Source organism: Carettochelys insculpta, chromosome 32 (assembly GCF_033958435.1).
Source record: "Carettochelys insculpta isolate YL-2023 chromosome 32, ASM3395843v1, whole genome shotgun sequence".
Lineage (NCBI taxonomy): Eukaryota > Metazoa > Chordata > Testudines > Carettochelyidae > Carettochelys > Carettochelys insculpta.
In genome coordinates, this window is record NC_134168.1 from 4040611 (window position 1) to 4065814 (window position 25204).

A 25204-nucleotide genomic window follows, 5' to 3' on the forward strand; every position below is an offset into this window, starting at 1 on the left:
GCTGGTCATTGGGGTGTGATGGGTTCGGGGTCCCCGGGCTCTGCACGCACAGACACACAGGTATCCCCCAGGACGTCACACTGTGCACCTCCTGGGCCAGGAGTGGCCCTTGTGATCCGGTTCAGGGGTGTCAGCCCAAAGGCCCATAAGGGTCCGATGGGATGTAGTGGGGGTTGGGTGTGTATCTCACAGGGGGTGTGGGGCTCCTGCTGGGGGTAACCTGGCGACCAGGTGACACCTCTGGGCTGCAGAAAAAGGGGGAGGTGGAGCCTGAGGGGTTTGAATTGGAACTGGGAGTTGGAAGCGGTGAGTCTGGGCTGGGGGAGAGAGACAGACAAAGGAGGGGGCCAGGCCCCGGCTCCGGGGACCCCTCGGGGCGTCCTCTCCCCAGCACGGATGGGACTGGCTGTCTCTGCCGGCTGCACTGACCCCTCTGTACGACGCTGTGTCCTGTCGGCTCATAAACCCGCTGTTCTCCTGCTGAGTGAGGGTCACTCCTGCCTGCGGACGGGGGCAGCGCTTGGAGATCCCTGAACTCCATTAACAGTGTGACTGTAACTCGCTGCCGCCCTCTGCAGGGCGCGGGCGGAACTGTCACCAAGGGGCAGCTGTGACCTCGGCGGCTGGGGCGCTGCTTTGAGAACACTCCCCATTGGCCCAAGTCACCGCCAGTCATACCCCTGCCCCGCCCCCGGGACCTGCCTTCACCGCCCCCCCGGCCGGTGGGGCTTGGACCGGGCAGCCCCTCCCAGCAGACGTCTGACCCCCGGAGACACTCCCGCCTCCGGGCGGCTCCTGGGCTCCGGCTGCCGCAGCGCAGCGCAGAGCACGTTCCGGGGCATCTCCCCCGGCCCCTCTTATCCCGCCCCGGGGCCCGTATGCAAATCCCGCCCCGGGCCTTCCTCTCAAATACCCGCCCCGGGGCCCAGGGGCCTCAGTCTCGGCCCGGTCCGGCCCGCTCAGCACCACCCACAATGAAATCCCTGGGGCTGTTCCTGGCCCTGCTCTCCGCCCTCCGCGGTGAGTGTCCGGCGGGAGCGGGGAGTCGGGGCCACACGCCAGGTTGAGTCGGGGACTCCTGAATTCACCCCCGCTCTGTTTTCCCTCCGCAGGTGCCCGCTCCCAGGTGCAGCTGGTGCAGTCCGGCCCGGGGGCGGCCAAGCCCGGAGAGACCCTCACCCTCACCTGCGCTGTCACCGGGGTCTCCATCTCCGGCAGCAGTTACACTTTCTCGGGGGTCTCCATCTCTGCTCAGAGTTACCTTTGGCACTGGGTCCGGCAGCCCCCCGGGCAGGGGCTGCAGTGGGTGGGGTTCGTGTACCCCGGGGACGGCGAGGATACAGGCTACGCCCCGTCTCTCGAGGGCCGGGTCACCATCTCGGCGGACACGGCCCAGAACCAGGTCTCTCTGCAGCTCCGCTCGCTGACAGCCGCGGACACCGGCACCTATTACTGCGCCCGGGAAGACACAGTGACCCGGCCGGAGCCGGGGCTCGTACACAAAGTGGAAGCGGCTCCCGAGCCGGGCAGCGGGCCTGGCCAGGGGCGCGCACACCGCCCGCAGCTGTTATCCTCCGTTCTCGGCCAGGCTGTCCCGCTCTGGGCCCGTTTCCCCCGCAGGCCCGGCCCCTGGGCTCTCCGGCCCGGTTCCGCGCCAGACTCCGCGCACAGCCTGGGCCGCGAAAACCCAGGGCTGCGCGTTCGGTGCCGGGGAGGCCGTTTCGGGCTTTGGGGCCCGTAGATTTAAACAGCTGCTCAGGGAGGGTCTGGGGGGCGCTGGGTCCTGCCGGGAGCGCGGGGACCGGACGGGACTGGAGGGGCTGTCGAGGTCCCGTCCAGCCCCAGCAGGCGTGTGCCGGTGACACCGCACACACAGACACACACACACAGTGTTGGGGGGGCGTGTGAGACTCAGGCTGGATGTGTGTGACAGGCAGAGCAGCTCCCAGGGCTAAGGATGACCCGTGGGCTGTACCCCAGGCTGGCAGGTAACACCTCTGCCCTGAGCACAGAGCAGGGAGGAGCCGAGCTGGGTTTGAATCGGGGGCGGCAGTCAGGAGCTGGGGGAGAGGGAGCTGGGGGGCAGCCAGCCTGGCGAGGGGGGAAGCTACACCCCAGAGGGGCCCCCCTCGGGCTCCTCTCCCCAGCACGGGTTGGAATGACTGTCTCTGCCGGCTGCACTGACCCCTCTGTGCTGAGCTGGGCTCTGGCGCCTCATAAACCCCCTGTGCTACCTGCTGGGTGAGAGTCACTCCTGCCTGCGGGCGGGGGGGGGGCAAGGCTGGGGGACCCTGTACCTCATTCTACGGCCCTGCCCACCATTCGCCTCCCCAGCCCAGCTGCAGGCTGCGGGCGGCGGCAGGGGGCGCCATGGGCCCGGGACACCCCCGGAGCTGGTCCCTCTCCCCACCAGCCGCAGCTGAAGTGGCCGCTCGCAGCCGACAGCGCCACCTGCTGTGCGGGAGGACACAGCCCCGGCCCCGCCGCACACACCGGGAGGGGACCAACCGGTCAGTGAATTGTCCCTCAGCCCCGGGGCGGGACTTGTCCCTGGGCCAGAACCAGCAGCGGTTTCAACTAGGCGAAAGGGTTCTGGCCAATGGGAGCTGAGAGCTTGTGCTGGGGGCGGGGCAGCAGGCAGAGCCCTCCCCCTCCGAGAGCAGAGCCACAGGGCAGGGGTGGGGTCGGGGTCGGACTAAGAAGTTGGGGGGACCCGATGCGGCCCGGGGGCCCGATCCACCCGCCAAGGCTCCCCCACAGTGCGGAGGGAGGCAGAACTCCCCGCGCATGCGCTGTTCTCCGCACTCCCGGGGGGTTCATTTCCCTCTGCGCCGCCCTGGGCCATAGCCCCTCCCCCTGCAAACGGGAGACACTTCCCGCCCCACGACTGAGTTCACAGCCGCCCCCCCCACAACCTCGGAGCTGCCTCTGTGACGTCACCAGCCTCATCCCGTATTTCCCCAGTGCGGTGACAGGAGTATGCGCCACGCCCGGGATGTGCCCGGCGCTGCACAGACACACAGGGGACGGGAAGGAGACGCCTCCTGTCGGACACCCACGGAAGCAACTCAGCTCCTCGGGGACAGGCGGTTGTACCTCTCCTAAGGAGCGGACTATGCAAATGGGGTGACGGGTTCGGGTCCCTTATCAGCAGCGAGCTATGCAAATAGGGGGAGAGGTTCCTGCTTAAATCCGGGCCTCGCCCTGCCCAGGGGCACCGGGAGCAGATCCGCAGCGCCCGGCTCTCTGCAGCTCCCAGCCCAGCCCGGCCCGGACAACGCTCCCCGCCCGCCCCACGGACAATGGCGCTTTGCCTCACAATTGTTCTTCTCGCAGCGGCCTTGGAAGGTATTTGGTGCCCCTGAGTCAGTGGCGGAGCCGGAAGCCCGGCCACTTCTTGCTGCTTTCAGCCCCTTCCTCTCCCTCCCTCTGTCCGCAGGGGCCCGGGGCCAGGTGCGGCTGGAGGAGTCCGGAGGGGACGTGAAGAAGCCCGGAGACTCCCTGCGCCTCTCCTGCAAAGCCTCCGGCTTCACCTTCAGCAGCTACTGGATGCACTGGGTCCGGCAGGCGCCCGGCAAGGGGCTGGAGTGGGTCGCTGCTATAAGCGGCAGTGGGGGTAGTACGTACTACCCGGATGCGGTGAAAGGCCGCTTCACCATCTCCCGGGACAACGCCAACAACCTGCTGCACCTGCAGATGAGCGGCCTGAGGCCCGAGGACACCGCCCGCTATTACTGTGCCAGACACACAGCGAGCAGAAACCTATTGAAGGCCGGACACAAACCGAGCCGCGGCGGTGACAGTCCCGCCCGCGCCCGGCAGACGGCGGCAGTGAGCTACAGTCGCTACGTCACAACCCGAGAACGCGCTTCGGGACTGGAATGGGGGCGGCTCCTCTCAGCGCACCAAGCCCGGGGCGCCCGGCGCCCCCCGCCCCCGCAGCCCGGGGGAAGCGGCAGCCAACCGGCTCCCGCCCCCAGCCCCAGAGATCGGCCCCCCGAGGCCGCTCCCGCCCCCAGCCCCAGGGCGCCAGAACGGGACAATTTGCCCCGTTTAAGGAATTAGTCGGGGGCTTTTTCGGCTCCCAACCAGGGGCCCGGCCCGGCCCGTCCTCGCCGGCCGCTCCCGGCCCGGGGTGTTCTCCTCTGTGTGCGAAACCCGCCCGCAGTTCCGCCTCCCGCCGGCTCCCACTGCGCGGAGAAGCTCCCGGATCCCAGCCCCGGGCTCTGCCCAGGGACCTGAGCTGCTCCCGGGCTGCTGAGAAGCTTTTGCCCAAAGAAAACTCATGTGGGGGTCGGGCCACTGCGGCCTCGCCCCGGCCTCCAGCAGCCCCGCCCCCGCCCCCGGCCTGCGGCGCTTCCTGGGGGAGGGGGACAGTCCCGGTTTCCGCTGCCCCGGGGCTGCAGCTGCTCCAGGGTCGCTTTGCGTCGCCAGGGCCCCATTGTGCAGCCTGTTCCAGCTGGCACTCGGCGGGCGGGCTCTGGCCTGTAGCTGCCGCCCCCGCCCCCGCCCCGTCCTGCAGCTGTGCTGGGGGGAGCACTTAGGGGGTCCCCCGGCCTCCAGAAGCCCCCAGAGCCGGCAGGCTGTTGAGCTGGGGATGTGGCTCTGGGAGCTGCTCCCAGTGTTCGGTGGCCCCGCTTCAGTCTGCCGGCTGTCTGGGGGGTCAGTCAAGGGGACTGTGCCCCCTCCACGTGCCCTCAGCCGTCCGCAGGGTGTAAGGAGTCCGGTGCCCCCGTGATGGGGGGGCGTGTGAGACTCAGGCTGGATGTGTGTGTGACGGGCAGAGCATCTCCCAGCGGCTAAGGATGACCCGTGGGCTGTACCCCAGGCTGGCAGGTAACACCTCTGCCCTGAACGCAGAGCAGGGAGGAGCCGAGCTGGGCTGGAATCGGGGGCAGCAGTTAGAAGGTGGGGGAGAGGGAGCTGGAAGGAGCCAGCCTGGCGAGGGGGGAAGCTACACCCCAGAGGGGCACCCCTCGGGCTCCTCTCCCCAGGACGGGTTGGAATGACTGTCTCTGCCGGCTGCACTGACCCCTCTGTGCTGAGCTGGGCTCTGGCGCCTCATAAACCTCCTGTTCTACCTGCTGGGTGAGAGTCACTCCTGCCTGCGGGAGGGGGGGGCAAGGCTGGGGGTCCCCTGAACCCCATCACAAACACAGACGGACCCACACAAACGTACACACTCACAGGTAAAGACAAGGGGGTCCAGGCACTACCCCCCACCGCCATGCGCACACACACACACACACAGAGACACACACCCCATTCCACAGCCCTGCCCACCACTCGCCTCCCGAGCCCAGCTGCAGGCTGCGGGCGGCGGCAGGGGGCGCCATGGGCCCGGGACACCCCCGGAGCTGTTTCCTCTCCCCACCAGCCGCAGCTGACGTGGCCGCTCCCAGCCGACAGCGCCACCTGCTGTGCGGGAGGACACAGCCCCGGCCCCGCCGCACACACCGGGAGGGGACCAACCGGTCCGTGAATTGTCCCTCAGCCCCGGGGCGGGACTTGTCCCTCGCCAGAACCAGCAGCGGTTTCCACTGGGCCGAAGGGTTCTGGCCAATGGGAGCTGAGAGCTTGTGCTGGGGGCGGGGCAGCAGGCAGAGCCCTCCCCCTCCGAGAGCAGAGCCACAAGGCAGGGGCGGGGTCGGACTAAGAGGCTGGGGGGACCCGATGCGGCCCGGGGGCCCGACCCACCCGCCAAGGCGCCCCCACAGTGCGGAAGGAGGCAGAAATCCCCGCGCATGCGCTGTTCTCCGCACTCCCAGGGAGGTTCATTTCCCTCTGCGTCGCCCTGGGCCGCAGCCCCTCCCCGCGGACAACGGGAGCCCCCCCCCTGCACACGGGAGACACTTCCCGCCCCACGGCGGAGTTAACACCCCCCCCTCCAGGCTCGGAGCTGCCTCTGTGACGTCACCAGTGTCATCCCGTATTTCCCCAGTGCGGTGACAGGAGCATCCGGCCTGCCCGGGATGTGCCCGGCGCTGCACAGACACACAGGGAAGGGGAAGGAGACGCCTCCTGTCGGACACCCACGGAAGCAACTCAGCTTCTCGGGGACAGGCGGTTGTACCTCTCCTAAGACGCGGACTATGCAAATAGGGGTGACGGGTTCGGGTCCCTTATCAGCAGCGAGCCATGCAAATAGGGGGAGAGGTTCCTGCTTAAATCCGGGCCTCGCCTGCCCAGGGGCACCGGGAGCCGATCTGCAGCGCCCGGCTCTCTGCACCTCCCAGCCCGGCCCGGACAACGCTCCCCGCCCGCCCCACGGACAATGGCGCTTTGCCTCATAATTGTTCTCCTCGCAGCGGCCTTGGAAGGTATTTGGTGCCCCTGAGACCCTGGAGGAGCCGGAAGCCCGGCCACTTCTTGCTGCTTTCAGCCCCTTCCTCTCCCTCCCTCCCTCCCTCTGTCCGCAGGGGCCCGGGGTCAGGTGCGGCTGGAGGAGTCCGGAGGGGACGTGAAGAAGCCCGGAGACTCCCTGCGTCTCTCCTGCAAAGCCTCCGGCTTCACCTTCAGCAGCTACGAGATGCACTGGGTTCGGCAGGCGCCCGGCAAGGGGCTGGACTGGGTCGCTCTTATTAGGGCCGATGCATCAACAGCGTATTCCTCGGCTGTCCAAGGCCGCTTCACCATCTCCCGGGACAACGCCAACAACCTGCTGCACCTGCAGATGAGCGGCCTGAGGCCCGAGGACACCGCCCGCTATTACTGCGCCAGACACAGCGAGCAGAAACCTATTGAAGGCCGGACACAAACCGAGCCGCGGAGGTGACAGTCCCGCCCGCGCCCGGCAGAGGGCGGCAGCGAGTTACAGTCAAATATTTGAGAACAACAAGAGAACAACAACATTATGCTCCAAAATATCTGCATGTCTATGAGGTGCCAAAAGGCTTCTTGTTGTTCTCGAAGCTACAGACGAACCGGGCCCCCTCTCTGATACTCGGCAGTTGTTTGTGTGTGCGTGTATACACAGGGATATATGACCGGCCAGAAGCTCTTTTGCCTGTGAGTCGGTTTTGTTGAAGCCGCAGGACGCGGAGTCGGCACCGCTGGGGTCTGAATCCCAGCTCTGAGCTGATCACGTGGGATGAGACGTCACAGCCAAGGGATGTCTTCCCGGAGCCGAGGCCCAGCGCTGTCCGACAGGAAGTCGGTGTCACCATCCCATCAGCAGCTCTGAGTAATGTCCAGCTGGGCTGGTGCCTCAGTTTCCCCTCGGCAGGGTGGGGATGACAACCCCGCCCCCGTTCCCAGCCGTGCGGGGTGTGTAAAACCACCTGCACAGAGGGCCCGTCTGACCCTGCCGAGACACGGGTGCGCCGGGGAGAGGCGCTCGGGGGTGGGAATAACTGGGCGTTATTGGTGTCTATTGGTCGCCGGCAGCTGCCAGGCCCAGCTGACCCCGCCGAGGGCACAGATCCGGAACCGGGGAGTCTGCGCCGCTGACACCTCAAACCTCCGGCTCCGGCTCCCCCAGCGGCGTCGCTCGGGGGCGGCAGCCCCAGGCAGGGACCGGAGTGGGGGATGGATCTTCCCCGGATGCGGTGGCCCCGGCTCCGCCCCGGCTGTGCAGGGGCGGCCGTTCAGCACCGCGGACAGCTCCGTGCGCAAAGTGAAGGGAGGCGCCACCCAGCGGCCACTGGCACAGGGGCTTTGGGGGATTTAAGCACCACTCGCGGGCCGCACCCCGGGAGGGGGCTGTGAGCCCCAGCTGGAGGGAAGCCCCCAACTCCCTCTGCGAGCAGGGACGGGGACCCCACCGCTCCCGCGTTTCCTAGCGGAGAAGTCACGCAGCCCCCGAGTGAGGACACGGGGACCACCCCGGTAAACCCCGAACTCTCGTCTCCCACAGAACAAGCAGTCCTGGCGCATCTCAGAGCCTGACACAGGAAGCTGCACCCCAGAGGGGCCCCCCTCGGGCGCCTCTCCCCAGGACGGGTTGGAATGACTGTCTCTGCCGGCCGTACTGACCCCTCTGTGCTGAACTGGGCAACTGTCGCCTCATAAACCTCCTGTTCTACCTGCTGGGTGAGAGACACCGCTGCCTGCGGTCGGGGGGCAGAGCTTGGGGACCCCTGAATTCCGTCACACAGTGACCCACAGCCCGGGGGCGGGATTATACACGCAGCGTCCAAGTTCCCTGTGCCCGGCGCGTTGCGGTGCAAACGCACCGTCTGAGACCATGTGACTCTCTCCTTCTCAGATCTTCCGGCAGCTAATGACAGCGCCGTTGGGATCTCTTATAAAATGGGGTATGCAAATGAGAGCGGGAGGTTCCTATTTAAATTCGGGCCTCGCCCTGCCCAGGGGCACCGGGAGCCGATCCGCAGCGCCCGGCTCTCTGCAGCTCCCAGCCCGGCCCGGACAACGCTCCCCGCCCGCCCCACGGACAATGGCGCTTTGCCTCACAATTGTTCTCCTCGCAGCGGCCTTGGAAGGTATTTGCTGCCCCTGAGTCAGTGGCGGAGCCGGAAGCCCGGCCACTTCTTGCTGCTTTCAGCCCCTTCCTCTCCCTCCCTCTGTCCGCAGGGGCCCGTGGCCAGGTGCGTCTGGAGGAGTCCGGAGGGGACGTGAAGAAGCCCGGAGACTCCCTGCGTCTCTCTTGCAAAGCCTCCGGCTTCACCTTCAGCAGCGCCTACATGGATTGGGTCCGGCAGGCGCCCGGGAAAGGGCTGGAGTGGGTGGCTCGTATTAGGTCTGATGCATCAACAGCGTATTCGTCCGCCATCCAAGGCCGCTTCACCATCTCCCGGGACGACGCCAGCAACCTGCTGCACCTGCAGATGAGCGGCCTGAGGCCCGAGGACACCGCCCGCTATTACTGTGCCAGAGACACAGCGAGCAGAAACCTATTGAAGGCCGGACACAAACCGAGCCGCGGCGGTGACAGTCCCGCCCGCGCCCGGCAGAGGGCGGCAGCGAGTTACAGTCAGATTTAGCCGCATTGCTAACGGGCCATTTCCCCCTGGCTGAACAGACCTTGTCAGCTCCGCTTCTCTGAGACCGCGCTTTAAATACTCCTCTGACACCCACCCCAGTCATGCCTCTGGCGAGGCGGGTCTGTGCCCACGACAGCTCACGCTGCAGACACCTGTGAGTCAATAACCTGCCCCAGGGCTGCTCCATGTTCTCCAGGGCACCGACTGACGCGGCTCCATGTCTGACACTAGTCACAATTCCAGCTTTTCAGTGGCCTGTGCTGCACAATGCAGGGGTGCAAGGGGCAAAGTATCTATCGATGTGATTAGATAGAGAGATAGATGAAGTGTACGGGGATAGGTAGATACACAGATATCTTAAATAGTAACAGAGAGGAAGCCGCGCTAGTCTCTACACTATCAAAACAAAGAGCAGTCAAGTAGCACTTTCAAGAACTAGCAAAATAGTTTATTAGGTGATGAGCTTTCTTGGGACAGGCCCACTTCTTCAGCCCAGAGCCAGACCAGAACAGACTCAATATTTAAGGCACAGAGAACCAAAAACAGTGAGCAAGGAGGGCAAATCAGAAAGACAATCAAGATGAGCAAATCAGAGAGTGGAGGGGTGGGGGGAAGGTCAAGAATTAGATTGAGCCAAGTATGCAGACGAGCCCTTACAGTGAGTCTGAAAGTTCCCATCCCGGTTTAAACGATGTGTCAATGTGCCCAATTTGAATATAAAAGCCAGCTCGGCTGTTTTCCTTTGAAGAACGGTGCGAAAGTTCTTTTCGGGTCACACACATCCCTGGCGGTCATTGACAGAACGCCCCAGTCCATTAAAATGTTGACTAACTGGTTTGTGGATCTGGAGTGTTTTGGTGTCTGTTTTGTGCCCATTGACCCTTTGTCTGAGTTAGGAGTGTGACTGTCCTTGAATTCCTGTGTCTGGGAGTCGGTTGATTCGAGACCCCCACCCACCGCCCCTCCCACGGCCACCCAGCTGCCAGGCGGTGACGCCCAGCCCCGCCCAGGAGTAGCCTGTCTGGCCCAGCTGCAGGCCGGGGGGGCACCCACAGCCCGGGGACAGGCCCTGAACCCTCCCCTCCCCCGGACCTACCGCAGGTTTCGGGGGCGGGGCCGGAGGCTGGGAACGCCCACCGGAGCCCGCCCCCCAATCAGCTGCCGCCGAGCTCCGCGCTCCCAGCAGACAGCGCCCCCTGCTGTGTGACGGGTGACACCGCCCCTGTCTCCCCCCGCCGGGCTCCTCCGAGTTCTCACCCCTCCCCTGGGGAAAGGTGCCGGACACCGCGCATGCGCCCGCCCGCGGGCTGCACCTTGCAGCCTGTGCTGGGGGCTCAGTCCCGGCCTGCGGCTGCAGCTGCTCCAGGGTCGCTCTGCAGGGCCGGGGCCCCATTGTGCAGCCTGTTGGAGCTGCGCTGTGCGGGCTGGCTCTGGCCTCCAGCTGCCCCCCACGTCCCCCGCCCTGCAGCTGCTCTGTAATTGCTGCTCTGGGTGAGGCCGGTCCCAGCGCATAATTTCCAGCCCCAGGGCAGGACGCCCCCCACATCTCACCTGCCGCAGGGCTGGCACAGAGCCGCGGGCAGGTCAGTGAGTGTGGCCGGGGAGCGCCCCCCCCGGCATCGGCTCAGAGTCCCGCCCCGCTGAGTGGCTCCCCGCGGCCCGGGACTCTTTGCCCCTATTCTCCAGACATCCGAAGCCTCCTCCAGTCTCAGTGCTGCTCCCCAGCCCCCGGCCACGCCCAGACCCCGAGATCATCCCCCAGCCGGGGGCTCCCTCGTGCTCTCGGGCGACGCGGTGTCCCCGGGGCAGCAGGAGGCTGAGAGAAGCGCGCGGGAATTCAGCGCTGGGAGCAGGTGAGGAAACGACAAACCCACCTGCGCAGGGAAGTGGTTTTTGCTCAGCCCCCCCCGCAGGAGAGACAGCAGCGGGGTTAATGAGCGCCCGGTAGGCCACGGCCCTGGTTCAGTCCGGCTGAGCCCAGCGGCAGGACGTGGTGATGCAGGGCTGTGTCCCCGGGGCCGTCCCCAGACAGACAGACAGACAGACCGACCGCCCCCCGGACACCCTGTGAGCCCCGCATGCAAATCGCTGCCCCGGCGGGATCCCGCCCTGTTGAAATACAAACCCCTGGATCGCAGCGCAGCGCGGGGTGTCTGAGTGAGCGGCCCGGCCCGGCCCGGCCGTGGGGTCTCCGCTGGCTCTGGCTTTGCTCGTCTCTGCCCTGGCGGGTGAGTGGCTCTGAGGGACTGCGGGAACCTCCACACCCCAAACCTGAGGTGCGGGGAGTGAAACCGGGGTCCGACCAGTAACTCCCACAACCCCCTTCCCCTCCCAGGTGCCCGCTCCCAGGTGCGGCTGGTGCAGTCCGGCCCGGGGGCGGCCGAGCCCGGAGAGACCCTCACCCTGAGCTGCGCCGTGTCGGGGTTTTCCATCACCGCCAGCGGCTACAACTGGAACTGGTTCCGGCGGCCCCCCGGGAAGGCGCTGGAGTGGCTGGGCTCTATCGACACTGCGGGGGGCACCAGCTCCGCCCCGTCCGTCCAGAGCCGGCTGAGCCTCTCCCGAGACACGGCGCAGAACGCGCTGACCCTGCAGCTCCGCTCGCTCACGGCCGCGGACTCCGCCTCCTACTCCTGCGCCCGCTACCAGGCGCACAGCGAGCGGGGAGCGGGTCGAGCCCGGCCCCAAACCCAGCTGCGGCCGGGACAGTCCCGCCCGCGGCCGGCAGAGGGCGGCACCGAGCTACAGTCCCGCCCGGCCCTGTCTGTACATGGCCCAACACACACACACACACACACACACACACACACACAGATCCTCAGCCTCTCGGGCCGTGTTTGTCTGTGTGACGGGCCGTGTTTGTCTCTGAGACGGGCCGTGTGTGTGTGTGTGTGTGTGTGTGTGTGTGTGTGTGTGTGTTACACACTCCGCCTGCCCAGGCCCGGCACAGGGAGGCTCAGGGGCCCGGGCCTTTCTATCAGCTCTGCCTCGCCCATCCCCTGGGCTCTCCCGCCTTATGCAAACCCCGCCCCGGGCTCGGGGGTGATAGCGGCCCCCGGACCCCACCACCGCCCTGTCCCCGCCCCGCCCCGCCAGCTCCCAGCGGCCTCTCCCCGCTCCGGTGCTCCCGCTGCTGCTGGCGCTGGCCCCGGGTAAGTCAGGGCGGGAGGCGGCGGGAGGCGGCGCTGGCCTGGGGAAGGGGGCTGGGGCTGACCGCTCCCGCTGTCCGCAGGTGCCCTGGCCCAGCTCCGGCTGCAGGAGTCCGGCCCGGGGGCGGTGAGGCCCGGAGAGACCCTCCCCCTCCCCCTCCCCTGCGCTGTCACCTGCGGCTCCACCGGCTCCAGCTACAACTGGCACTGGGTCCGCCAGGCGCCGGCCAGGGGCTGCAGTGGCTGGGGCGCTGGACCGGGGGACCGGATCTACCCCTCAGCCGCACTCCGAGGCCGGGTCGCCGTCAGCGCGGCCCCCTCCGGCGCCGCCTTCTCCCTGCGGCTCGGATCGCTCAGCGCCGCGGACACCGGCACAGGGCCGCTCACAAACGGGCTCGGCCGGGCCCTGCCCCCCCTCCCTCCCTCTCCAGCCCAGCTCTGACTCCAGCCAGCCCGGCCCCTCCCCCACCGTGTCCTGGCTCCCGGGTTACAAGGTCACAGGGGCCCGCTGAGTGCGTGTGAGAAGTCATCACCCCGAAACTCCCCCCACCAGCTCCGGCCTTCTGCCCCCAGCGCTGCAGCGGGGCTCACACCAAGTGACATCCCCGCTCAGGAAGGGCCGCCCAGGGGAACCTCCGGGGGGAAGTGGCTGTGTGAGGGTTTCAGCCCCCTGGTTTGGCTGCGCATGTTTCCTACTGCCCTGCAATAACACGGGCTGGTGCCTCAGTTTCCCCAGGCGGAGCATCGGTGCGCAGTTGGTTCTCTCTGAGCCCGGGACACAGAAACTCGCAGCCTTAAGGGCAGAGTTCGGGTCCCCCATCAGGGGCGGGCCATGCAAATAGGGGGAGAGGTTCCTGCTTAAATCCGGGCCTCGCCTGCCCAGGGGCACCGGGTGCCGATCCGCAGCGCCCGGCTCTCTGCAGCTCCCAGCCCGGCCCGGACAACGCTCCCCGCCCGCCCCACGGACAATGGCGCTTTGCCTCACAATTGTTCTCCTCGCAGCGGCCTTGCAAGGTATTTGCTGCCCCTGAGTCAGTGGCGGAGCCGGACGCCCGGCCACTTCTTGCTGCTTTCAGCCCCTTCCTCTCCCTCCCTCTGTCCGCAGGGGCCCGGGGCCAGGTGCGTCTGGAGGAGTCCGGAGGGGACGTGAAGAAGCCCGGAGACTCCCTGCGCCTCTCCTGCAAAGCCTCCGGCTTCACCTTCAGCAGCGCCGGGATGAGCTGGTTCCGGCAGGCGCCCGGCAAGGGGCTGGAGTGGGTCGCTCACATGTACTGGGATAACGGGGACAGGGAGATGTACGCAGAGTCCGTCACTGGCCGCTTCACCGTCTCCAAGGACCGTTCCAGGGACCTGCTGTACCTGCAGATGAGCGGCCTGGGCCCCGCGGACACCGCCCGCTATCACTGCGCCACGGAAAAAGACAGTCACCCCAGTGCTGGGAAGCCGCCCGGAGCTCCCACGCGAACCCTGGTCCCGCTGGTGCGCAAAGCCGGCTGCAGCGCCGCCCGTCCGCCGCCAGGGGGCAGCAGCGACCCTGCTGGGCGCTGCCCTGGGGACACCCCCCGTTGGCCCAAGTCACCGCCAGTCAAGTCCGCTTCCCGCCCCCTGAACCCTGCGCCCCCGCCTCCGCCTCTCCGCTGCGCTGTCCCGGCTTGAGTCCCGCCGGATCCCGGGACGGAGGGCCGGTGCCTGCGGAGTTATCCAGCACTTCAGCGGCCACCTGTTGCCCCCCCGGCCCCAGCGGGTCCGCCCCCTCCCTCCGCTCCTTCTCCCCCGGGCGGGACCCGCTAGTTCCGTCCCGCTCCCTGCGCGCTGCCTCCCCGGCCGGTGGGAGCTGGGGGCGTGTCCCGGGTGTGCACAGAGGTGTCTGCGCAAAGCTGTCCGGGACAGCCACAGCGTGCGGGGCCGGGGAGCAGCGTGTGAGGCCGGGTGAGCCGCCCCGGTCCAGGAGAGGCCCAAGAAGAAAGGCCAGAATGTCCCCTGGGAGCTGGGGAGAGCGACCCACAGACATCAGCCCAGGGTTGCCCTGTCACAGAGCCCTCCCTCCGCCCTCCCAGCCCCATCCTGTTGTGGTGTAGTGGGGGTTGGGTGTGTGTCACACAGGGTGGGGGGCTCCTGCTGAGGGTAACCTGGCGCCCAGGTGACACTTCTGGCCTGCAGACAAAGGGGGAGGTGGAGCCTGAGGGGTTTGAATTGGAACTGGGAGTTGGAAGCAGGGAGTCTGGGCTGGGAGGGAGAGAGAGACAAAGGAGGGGGCCAGGCACCTGCTCCGGGGGCCCCTCGGGGCGTCCTCTCCCCAGCATGGATGGGACTGGCTGTCTCTGCCGGCTGCACTGACCCCTCTGTACGACGCTGTGTCCTGTCGGCTCATAAACCCGCTGTTCTCCTGCCGAGTGAGAGTCGCTCCTGCCTGGGGACGGGGTGGCAGAGCCTGGGGACCCCTGAACCCCATCACACCTGTCCTGCCACTGGCACGGAGACAGCACACGTTCTCCGAGGTGTGCGGGGACACCTGTCTCTGGGGAGTGTGACCAGCCCTGGGTGTTCCCCGCCCCAGCCTTTAAGCCTCCCTGGGGCTCGCATGCAAATCCCGCCCCGGGCCTTCCTCTCAAATACCCGCCCCGGGGCCCAGGGACCTCAGTCTCGGCCCGGCCCGGCCCGCTCAGCACCACCCACAATGAAATCCCTGGGGCTGTTCCTGGCCCTGCTCTCCGCCCTCCGCGGTGAGTGTCCGGCGGGAGCGGGGAGTCGGGGCCACACGCCAGGTTGAGTCGGGGACTCAGGAATTCACCCCCCGCTCTGTTTTCCCTCCCCAGGTGCCCGCTCCCAGGTGCAGCTGGTGCAGTCCGGCTCGGGGGCGGCCAAGCCCGGAGAGACCCTCACCTCTACAGTCTCTGGAATTCCCGTCAGCAGCTACCACTGGAGCTGGGTCTGGCAGTGCCCGGGGAAGGCGCCGGAGTGGCTGGGGATTACCCGGAGCTCTGCAGCCGGAGACACCCCGGAGTATCACTCACCTTTCAAACCGCGGGGCACCATCTCCAGGGACACCTCGAAGGAGGAAGTCTGTCTCCAGCTGGGCTCGCTGATCGCCGCGGACACCACCGCCTACTACTGCGCTCGATACGCGCCATAACCCAGCTCGGCCAGGCCCGGCACACAACGGGAAAGGGAGTTTCTCACGCTCCCTCTGTGCTGCGGGGTGCGGCAGACTGGGCCTGGCCGCCGGGGGGATCATGGAAGCCAGTTCCCTGCAGGGCTGCCCCTTTCAGCCGCACCCCCGCCAGGGCAAGAGTCACTCCGATCCCCATACCCAAGTGCGGCTTCCTCCCGCCCGAGCTCAGAGCCAGACAGGGGGCGGCTGTGCCCGGGACATGGGGAGTGCTGGGGTGGGAATGTTTCCCAGGACATGCGAAGGGCGGGGCAGAGGGCGGAGGAGGCTGTAGCGCAGAGCGGTGAGTGGGGCAGCGGGGGGGGGGGGCAGAGGTGCACTGCGGTGTGATGGGGGCAGCTCCACCCCCAGGAGAGCGGCCAGCTGGGGGCGAAGCTTCACATGGCCCCCCCCGCCCAAACAGTGCCTGATGGGGGGAGACCCCCACCCACCGGCCCTCCCACAGCCACCCGAGAGCCGAGTAAAGAAGCCCAGCCCCTACCTGGAATAGTCTCCCTAGAGCAGCTTTTTGCCTAGGTGACAAAGGACCATGGGGAGCCATTGTGTACCTGTGCGACGTCAGCACATGAGAACTCCCCCGGCTGCTATTCATTAATGCTGCTCCTGGGGAAACTGAGGCTCCCACCTTGGGTGACTGCAGGACAATAGGAAGCACATGGAACCAAACCAGTGGACTAAAAATCTCCATGATCGGGGAACTGGGCCCACTCCCGTCAGCTGCTTCTCTCCCTTTAACTGCCCCGCAGCGGGGCTCGGCGCTGTACAGACCCACCGCGAGGGAGCGCTGGATCCTCTCGGAGCTGCAGCAGCAAATTCGCAGCCTGAGGGGCGGGAGTTCGGTCCCTGCTCAGGAGCTGGCCATGCAAAGAGGGGGAGAGGTTCCCGCTTAAATCCGGGCCTCGCCCTGCCCGGGGGCGCCGGGAGCCGATCCGCAGCGCCCGGCTCTCTGCAGCTCCCAGCCCGCCCCACGGACAATGCGGCTCTGGCTCCTGTGCGTGTCGCTCGCTGCGGGGCTGGGAGGTAACTTCTCCCCAGCTCCTCTCCCGCCGGGCTGACGTTGGGGTTTATTTACAGCTTGTCCCCGTCGGGCCCGCTCGCAGGGGGCTCTGACCCAGTCGGCCGGTGCTGAAGATGCCCGGAGAGTCCCACCCGCGGCTGGAGGGGGCTGGAGCAACCGGCGGAGTGTTAAGACCAGACCGAGAAGGAGCACGACCCTCAGAAACCTCCGCCGGGTGCTCGAGAGAGTCACCGTCCGCCGGGCACGGGGAGAGGGCGCCTCGGGGACAGAGGCTCCGGGCGGCTCTTCAGCACCACGGACAGGTCCGTCCGCCGGGCACGGGGAAAGGGCGCCTCGGGGACAGAGGCTCCGGGCGGCTCTTCAGCACCACGGACAGGTCCGTCCGCCGGGCACGGGGAGAGGGTGTGATGGGGTTCAGGGGTCCCCCTGCACTGCACCCCGTCCGCTGGCAGGAGAGACTCTCACTCAGCAGGTACAACAGCAGGTTTATTAGGCAACAGATGTCCAGTTTCTCACAGAAGCAACAGCACAGCAGCCAGAGACAGTCCTTCCAACCCGTCCTGGGGGGAAGACCCCGAGGGGTGCCCCTCTGGGGTGTAGCTTCCCCCTCCTCAGGCTGGCTGCCTTCCAGCTCTCCCTTTTCCTCGCCTCTAACTGCCGCCCCTGATTCAAAAACCCCAGCTCAGCTCCTCCCTGCTGTTTGTTCAGGCAGAGGTGTTACCTGCCAGTTGTAGCCCCAGGGTCATCCTTAGCCACTGGGAGCTGCTGCTTGCCTCGGACATCCAGCCTGACTCACACATGCACCCCCCCCACTCCATCACATCTCTCCCCCCTTCCAGACCGCACTGAGCGGGGTCACTTAGCCAGTGACCCGGGGAAGTTCGGGGCCCTCCCTGCGTGACAGGGCATCGGCTATGGTGTTGTTGTTCCCCTTGACGTGGACCACCTCCATGTCGTAGTCCTGCAGGAGCAGACTCCACCGCAGGAGCTTGGCGTTGGCCCCTTTCATGTGATGTAGCCAGGTCAGGGGTGAGTGATCGGTGTACACGGTGAAACGCCGTCCAAACAGGTACGGCTGCAGCTTCCCCAGCGCCCACACCATGGCCAGACATTCCTTCTCTATGGCCGCGTAGCTCTGCTCCCGGGGCAGCAGCTTCTTACTCAGGTACACGATGGGGTGTTTCTCCCCTTTGTCATTCACCTGCATTAGCACCGCCCCCAGCCCCACGTCTGAGGCATCGGTGAACACCAGGAAGGGCTTGTTGAAGTCTGGATTTGCCAGCACTGGGGCCCTGACCAGAGCCTCCTTCAGCGCGCAGAGGGCCTCTTGGCACTGCTCGGTCCAGACCACCTTGTCAGGCTTTCCCTTTTTACACAGCTCCGTGAGGGGGGCTGCGATGGAGCTAAAGTGGGGCACAAACCTCCGGTAGTACCCCGCCATCCCAATGAAGGCCTGGACCTGCTTCTTAGTCTGGCGTGTTGGCCAATCTCTGACAGCCTCCACTTTAGCTGGCTCTGGCTTTAAGCAGCCGCTGCCCACCTTGTGGCCCAGGTAGGTCACCTCAGCCATTCCCACCTTGCACTTCCCTGCCTTGATAGTCAGACCAGCCTTCTGGAGTCGGTCCAGCACCTGCTTGACTTGGGACACATGGTCCTCCCACCTCTGGCTGAAGATGCAAATGTCGTCCATGTAAGCCAGGGCAAAGCTCTCCATCCCTTTCAGTAGCTGGTCCACCAGACGCTGGAAGGTAGCGGGTGCCCCCTTGAGGCCAAAGGGCAGGACCAGGAACTCGTAGAGCCCCACAGGGGTGATGAAAGCCGACTTCAGCCGGGCATCTTGGTCTAATGGCACTTGCCAGTACCCCTTGGTGAGGTCTATGGTGGTGAGGTAACGGGCTCCCCCCAGCTTGTCTAAAAGGTCATCAGGCCTGGGCATGGGGTAGGCGTCCGAGACAGTGATGGCGTTGAGCTTGCAATAGTCCACACAAAACCGAACAGACCCATCTTTTTTAGGGACTAACACCACGGGAGAGGCCCAGGGGCTGGACGAGGGTTGGATCACCCCCAGAGCCAGCATGTCTTCAACCTCCCGCTCTATGTCCTGAGCCGTCCTCCCTGTGGCTCTGAACGGCACACACTTGATAGGGGCGTGGGTGCCTGTCTCTATCCGGTGCACAGCCAGGTCAGTGCGTCCGGGCGTGTCCGAGAACAGCTGTTGATGCGAATGCAGCACCTCCTTGATCTCCGTCTGCTGGGCAGGGGTCAGCTGGTCTGAGAGGGGAATAGACTCCAGCAAGGAGCCGGCTCCAGTCCTTGTGAGTAAATCCACCAAGGGATCATCCCCCTGCCCCTCCCAGTGTCTGCACACGGCCAGCACCAAGTTCTGTCTGTCCCAGTAAGGTTTCATCATGTTCACATGATAGACCCGGTGGCTGTGGGTCCGGTTCGACAGTTCCACCACATAATTCACGTCATTTAGCTGTTTGACGACCTTGAAGGGCCCATCCCAGGCCGCTTGCAGCTTGTTTCGCCGCACAGGTATAAGGACCATCACTTGATCCCCGGTGGCATAGGCTCGGGCCCTGGCGTTACGGTCATACCAGACCTTTTGCTTCCTTTGGGCCATGGAGAGGCTCTCCCTGGCCAGGCCCATGAGCTCGGTGAGTTTTTCCCGGAAGGTCAGTACATACTGTACCACTGACTCCCCTTCAGGGGAGGCCGTCCCCTCCCACTCTTCTCTGAGCAAGTCCAAGGGTCCCCGTACCCTCCTTCCGTACAGCAGCTCAAACGGGGAGAACCCCGTGGATTCCTGGGGCACCTCCCTGTATGCAAACAGCAGGTGGGGTAAGTACTTGTCCCAGTCATGGGGGTATTGATTCATGAAGGTTCTCAGCATCTGCTTCAGAGTCCCATTGAACCTCTCCACCAGCCCATTGGTCTGCAGGTGGTAGGCTGTGGCCCAGGTGTGCCGGACCCCACACTTGTCCCACAAGCTTTGCAGTAGGGCCGACATGAAGTTGGACCCCTGATCTGTGAGGACCTCCTTGGGGAACCCCACTCTGCTGAAAATGGACAGCAGTGCATCTGCCACGGTGTCAGCGTCGATAGAGGTCAAGGCCACTGCTTCTGGGTATCGCGTGGCAAAATCTACCACTACCAAAATATATTTCTTCCCCGAACGCGTTGCCTTGCTGAAGGGGCCCACTATGTCTATAGCCACTTTCTGGAAAGGCTCCTCTATGATGGGCAGTGGCCTCAAGGCAGCTTTCCCCTTGTCCCGGCTCTTCCCCACCCTCTGGCAGGGATCGCAGGACAGGCAATACAGACGGACAGCTGCAAAGATCCCTGGCCAGAAAAAGTTCTGTAACAACCTTCTCCTGGTGCGGTGGATCCCCTGGTGTCCTGCGAGCGGGACATCATGGGCTAGGTACAGCAGCCTGCGCCGGTACTTTTGGGGAACCACCAGTTGCCTCTGGACCTTCCATGGCTCCGCTTTGCGTCTGGGAGCCCATTCCCGATACAGGAATCCCTTTTCCCATAGGAATCTCTCCCTGCAGCCCTCCCCCAGCTGTGGAGCTGGGCTGAGACTGGCCAGTTCCCTCAGCTTCTGCAAGGAGGGGTCTCTCTGCTGCTCTGCCTGGAATTCTTCCGCTGGGGCAGGGGCGGAAGCTACTTCCCCATCCCTGCCTGGCTCCAGCACCCCTGGCCTGTGAGATCTGGTTTTTGGGAACCCCCTTTCTCTCAGGGTTGGCCCCTGTGGCTCCTGTGACTTTGGCTGGGCCTGTACCCCTGAATCTGGGGAGCGCACCCCTCGTTTTCTTTGGCTACGGGTCAGGACCAGGGCACGAGGGCGTTCACCTTGCCAATTCTCCAGGTCAGCCCCCATCAGTACATCCGCCGGCAAATGGCTGTGCACGCCCACCTCCTTGGGGCCTTCCTTCTTCCCCCATTTCAGGTGCACCCTCGCCATGGGCACCTTGAAAGGGGTCCCATCAATTCCTGTTATCGTCAGGTGGGAATCGGGTATCATGCAGCCCGGTGCCACCACCCCGGGTCGGGCCAGCGTCACGTCAGCGCCTGTGTCCCAGAACCCCATGACCTTTTTCCCGTCTACCTCGAGGTGTTTGAGACACTTGCTCCACAGAGGCATTGCCGCCCCCACTCTGTAAACTGGCCTCTGAGCATTTGGTCCCCCTGAGGAGCTGGTCTGTGGGGCGGATTCGGCCCAAGCCGAGTGCCCATTGTCAGCACCACCCGCCTTGGCCGCCAGCCCCTCTGACTTCTGGGACCCCACCCAGTTGACTCCATGACCCCCCGGCCTGCTCAACCTGTCTGGGAGCCTGGGGCACTGGGCTGCTCTATGCCCCTTTCGCCCACAGCGGTAACAGCCTGGGTCTTGTGTCCCTCGGGCCGGCTGCTCTGTCCGGGCTCTGTTTGGCTCTCTGGGGGGTGGGTGGCTGGCCCCTCTTTCCTGGGCTTGCCCAAGAGGTGGTCCCCTCTGTCGTACAGTTAGGGACCGGTCTCTCTGAGATTCTCGGTTTCTCCAGGACTCCCTCTCCCTCCGGGACTCCCTCTCTCTCCGAGACTCCCTCTCCTTGTGGGGCTCACTTTCAAACCTGGCCCGGCTGTTTGTGAAGTCATCTGCCAGTTTCCCTGCATCATGTGAGTCCCCTGGCTTCCGGTCCACGAGCCACACCCTCAGGTCAGGTGCGCACATCTCGTAGAATCGCTCCAGGACCGCCAGCTCGATCAGGTCCTCTACGGACTGGGCTCCCATTCCGAACGCCCACTTCTGGTAGTATTGCTTCAGGCGGGCGGTTGTATCGACATGGTTTTCCTCTGGCCTCTTCTGCGCCTCCTGGAACTTCTTTTTGTACATCTCTGGAGTCAGCCCGAACTTATGCAGCAGGGCCTGTTTGAACCGTTCATAGTCCCCAGGCTGCAGCCCCACCAGCTGGCTGAGCACCGCTGTGCCCTTCTGGCCCAGCAAGGGGGTGAGGTGCCGGAGCCACTCATCTGGGGGAACCTCATGCAACTCACAGGCTCGCTCAAAGGCGGTAATGAACTCGTCCATGTCCCCTGTTTCCTGACACTGGGCCAGCACACGCGTCTCCAAGTGACTGGCCACCCCGATCCGTCTGGCCCTCTCCCCGCTTACCGCAGCTGGGGTCTCTTGGCGTCTCGCCTCTGCCATGGTTCGCTCATGCTCCCGCTCTCGCTCTCTCTCCTCACGCTCTCTTTCTCGTTCCTGGCGCTCGTGCTCACGCTCTCTTTCTCGTTCCTGGCGCTCGTGCTCTCTTTCTCGTTCCTGTCGCTCACGCTCTCTTTCCCATTCCTGGCGCTCATGCTCTCTCTCCCGTTCCTGGTGCTCCAGTTCCCTTAATTTCACTTCGAGCTCCAGCCGTCGCAGCTCTGCGGCAGGGGACTCTGCCCGCGATGGACCACCGCTAGCTGAGCGCGACCTGGCGGGCACCGCGTCTGTCTGACGGCGTCGAGCCCCTGCTCCTGTCGGAGAGTCCGAAACGCTTCCCGAGGTGGACCGGCCACTTTCTGTCGGGACAGGCTCTGCCCCCCCCGGATCGGTCATTCTCTTCCAGCTGTGCCATCAGCTGGGCCTTGGTCGCCTTCCCTACGGTCAGGCCCCTCTCTCTGCACAGCCCCGCTAGCTCTGCCTTCAGGAGTCGGGTATAATCCATCTCCCCACTGTCTCCCGGGGTATCCACTCACCAGCAGCAGCTGCAGGAATGGCTCTGTTCCCCCTCTGGCTCTTGTGAGACTCCTTCCTTCTCTGGTGCTCAGTCAACCACTGCTGGGAGCTCATCCGTGGGTGCAGTGCATCCCACTTCTGACACCAGTGTGATGGGGTTCAGGGGTCCCCCTGCACTGCACCCCGTCCGCTGGCAGGAGAGACTCTCACTCAGCAGGTACAACAGCAGGTTTATTAGGCAACAGATGTCCAGTTTCTCACAGAAGCAACAGCATAGCAGCCAGAGACAGTCCTTCCAACCTGTCCTGGGGAGAAGACCCCGAGGGGTGCCCCTCTGGGGTGTAGCTTCCCCCTCCTCAGGCTGGCTGCCTTCCAGCTCTCCCTTTTCCTCGCCTCTAACTGCCGCCCCTGATTCAAAAACCCCAGCTCAGCTCCTCCCTGCTCTTTGTTTAGGCAGAGGTGTTATCTGCCAGTTGTAGCCCCAGGGTCATCCTTAGCCACTGGGAGCTGCTGCTTGCCTCGGACATCCAGCCTGACTCACACATGCACCCCCCCCACTCCATCACAGAGGGCGCCTCGGGGATAGAGGCTCCGGGCGGCTCTTCAGCACCACGGACAGGTCCGTGCGCTCGGCCAGCGCCCAGCCGGGCGGGAAGAGCCGCTGGCCCCGCTGGCTCCGCCCCGCGTTACTTTGCCGGGGTACAGGGGTTCCCCCACTACGGCTCTGCGGACCAAGCGGACCCTTCCCTGACTGCACGGAGCGTTTGTCCGTGTAGACAGTCCTGGGGGGCTTGCTCCTCAGACTTCCCAGGCTCCTAGTTCCCTTAAACCTCGCTCTCAGGTGAGCTCTCTGGTTCCTAAGTCGCTTTTCATAATCGGACGCAGGCGCCCGGCACAGAGCCGGCCCCCACCGCGGCAGACCTGGCCGCGGCCACCCCTTCCAACCCAGGACCCCCAGCTGCGTCTAGGGAGCCGCTGCGCCGGGCGCTGCCCTTCCCGCGGGGACAGGCGGCTCTGGGGGACGCCCCTGCCGGACTGCGGGGCGGACGGACACACCGACAAGCGGAGGGACGAGCAGACACTGTGTCTGGGGGAGAAGAAGGAGAGTTAAAGCTCCTCCGAGTCCCAGGCCGAGAGGAAAGAACCACCCCTCCCGCCTCCCATGGCACCGCCCTACCGCAGGGCCCAGCGCCTGGGGCCCCACTCGAGGAGGGGGGATGTTTCCCACGAGTGACTGATTGTTTTAAACGGGGCTCCCGGGCACCACCACCACCACCATCATCACGGTCTCTTGGTGAGGCGCCGCCCCGTCTCCTGGCAATGACCAGCTCGGCCCCGCTTCAATCCCGGCCATAGATTAGCAGCCCCCTCCCGCCCCCCCGCCTCGCCCCGGAACCGGAGGCGAGAGCTGAGCTCCCCAGGGCGGCAGTTCTGTCCCTGCTCAGGAGAGGGCCATGCAAATAGGGGGAGAGGTTCCCGCTTAAATCCGGGCCTCGCCCTGCCCAGGGGCAGCGGGAGCCGATCCGCAGCGCCCGGCTCTCTGCAGCTCCCCGCCCGCCCCACGGCCAATGCGGGTCTGGCTCCTGTGCGTGTCCCTTGCTGAGGTCCTGGGAGGTAACTTCTCCCCGTCCTGCCCCGGGGCCGGGCAGGCGCTGCCCGTGACCCTCTCCCGGGGGGGGACACACCGCGGAGCCGCGGGCTGAGCTCCCTCGGGGAAGGGGCTCGGGGGTGTCCCTCTGGCAGACCCACCACCGGCTTGTGGGTCCCCCCACCCGCCGCCACCGCATGTCCCCTGGTAGCTGCGCCTCCGGAACCGCTGCCGTATTTCCCTGTGTTTCCTCTCCCCCTGCAGGGGGGTGTTCCCAGGTCAGCCTGGCGGAGTCCGGCGGGGGAGCGAAGAAGCCCGGGGAGACCCGCCCGCCGACCTGCACCGCGTCCGGGCTCTCACCGCCTGAGCATCACCCGAGACAGCGGCAAGAGCCAGGTGTCCCTGTAGCCCGCGGACCCCGCCGTGTACCGCTGCGCCAGCTCCGCACCGCGCGGGGAGGGGCTCTGAGCCCCCCCCCCAAACCCCCGCCGTGAGATGGAGATTTGCGGGAGCTGGAGACCCAGCGGCCGCGGCTGCCCCCAGATCTTTCCCAGCAGGCACTGCGCGGGGGAGGCTCCCTCCAAGCTAAGCGAGGGGCCCTAGGCCGGGCTGAGCGCTGGGAGCGGACCAGGGCCGGGGGGGGGTGACCAAGTGGGGCTGTGAGGGTTTCGGCCCCCTGGAGAGGCTGCGCGCCTTTCCTGCGGCCCTGCAGTGAGACTAGGCGGTGCCTCAGTTTCCCCAGGCGCAGCCTCAGTGCGTAGTGGTGAGGGGAGATTCAGCGCCATGACGTGTACGCAGCGGGCCTCCAGGCGCCTCGTAACCCCTCACCCTCCTGCTCTCCCCCGCCGGGGGCACTCCCGCTCCACTGGAGAGACGGGGGGCCCGTCACACCGTGACGTGAATCTCCCACCTCACACGCAGCGCTCTGCCTGGGTGAGTTCCCCACCTGGGGAGTCCCACAGGGAGGTGCTGAGCCCGGCGGGTTCCCCTGAGTCCCAGCCCAGGGACCTGTCCTCTGGCCCCTCCAGTCCTCTCCATGCCCCGGGGCGCTGGGCTGTGTGTGGTGCGAAGGGGATCCGTATCTCCTCATGTCCAACCTAAACCTCCCTGGCTGCAGTGTAAGCCCATTGCTCCTTGTCCTGTCCTCAGAGGCCCAGGAGAACCACTATCATGTCCTCTCTGTCTTCTCTTCTCTAAACTAAACAAACCCCGTTCTTCCAGTCTGCTCTGGTAGCCCGTGTTCTCCAGACCTTTCATCATCCTTGCTGCTCTTCTCTGGGCCTTCTCCAATTCCTCCACATCTTTTCATTTTCAGCAGCAGCCCTAGAGCTGCTAATTAATCACAGAGTCAGTTATTAAAATGACCCAGTTGGGTGTAAATATAGGTAAAAAAGAGGGAATCATTGGCAGAATTGGATGAGTCACTGGAGTGAGAAGCTCTTTTTACCAGGAAGTGCATTGTGGCTGTCTCTGTGCTACCAGAGGGGTCGGCCTATCTATGATTTATAAAAATCAGTTGTAACTTGTTAATGGTAGAACTGGGTGATTCATAGACGTAAGTTCATGCACATTTATGTCACTACAATAGAGTCACTTCTGCATTGTCCTGGTGTAGCCTTTATTCGATGAGC

The 25204-nt window shown here is 65.3% G+C and overlaps 2 protein-coding genes and 4 gene segments (V, D, J or C); all 6 read left to right on the forward strand.

The window, feature by feature from the left end:
• Window positions 1-25204, forward strand: part of LOC142004584 (uncharacterized) — a 121936-nt gene that overhangs the window by 16153 nt on the left and 80579 nt on the right. The gene's annotated exons all lie outside the window — the stretch shown is intronic.
• Window positions 975-3130, forward strand: LOC142004446 (uncharacterized). The gene is made up of 3 exons (XM_074982096.1): window positions 975-1020; window positions 1113-1704; window positions 2965-3130. The coding sequence occupies exons 1-3, from the start codon at window positions 975-977 to the stop codon at window positions 3128-3130; spliced, it is 804 nt and encodes a 267-aa protein (XP_074838197.1).
• Window positions 3303-5911, forward strand: LOC142004447 (Ig heavy chain V region 914-like). The segment is given in 4 exon segments: window positions 3303-3348; window positions 3440-3742; window positions 3812-3865; window positions 5769-5911. Coding segments are annotated over 4 exon segments (546 nt in total).
• On the forward strand, window positions 6275-7669 carry LOC142004448 (Ig heavy chain V region 3-like). The segment is given in 3 exon segments: window positions 6275-6320; window positions 6420-6771; window positions 7387-7669. Coding segments are annotated over 3 exon segments (681 nt in total).
• On the forward strand, window positions 8396-8942 carry LOC142004449 (Ig heavy chain V region 3-like). The segment is given in 2 exon segments: window positions 8396-8441; window positions 8533-8942. Coding segments are annotated over 2 exon segments (456 nt in total).
• On the forward strand, window positions 13060-13747 carry LOC142004450 (Ig heavy chain V region 3-like). The segment is given in 2 exon segments: window positions 13060-13105; window positions 13197-13747. Coding segments are annotated over 2 exon segments (597 nt in total).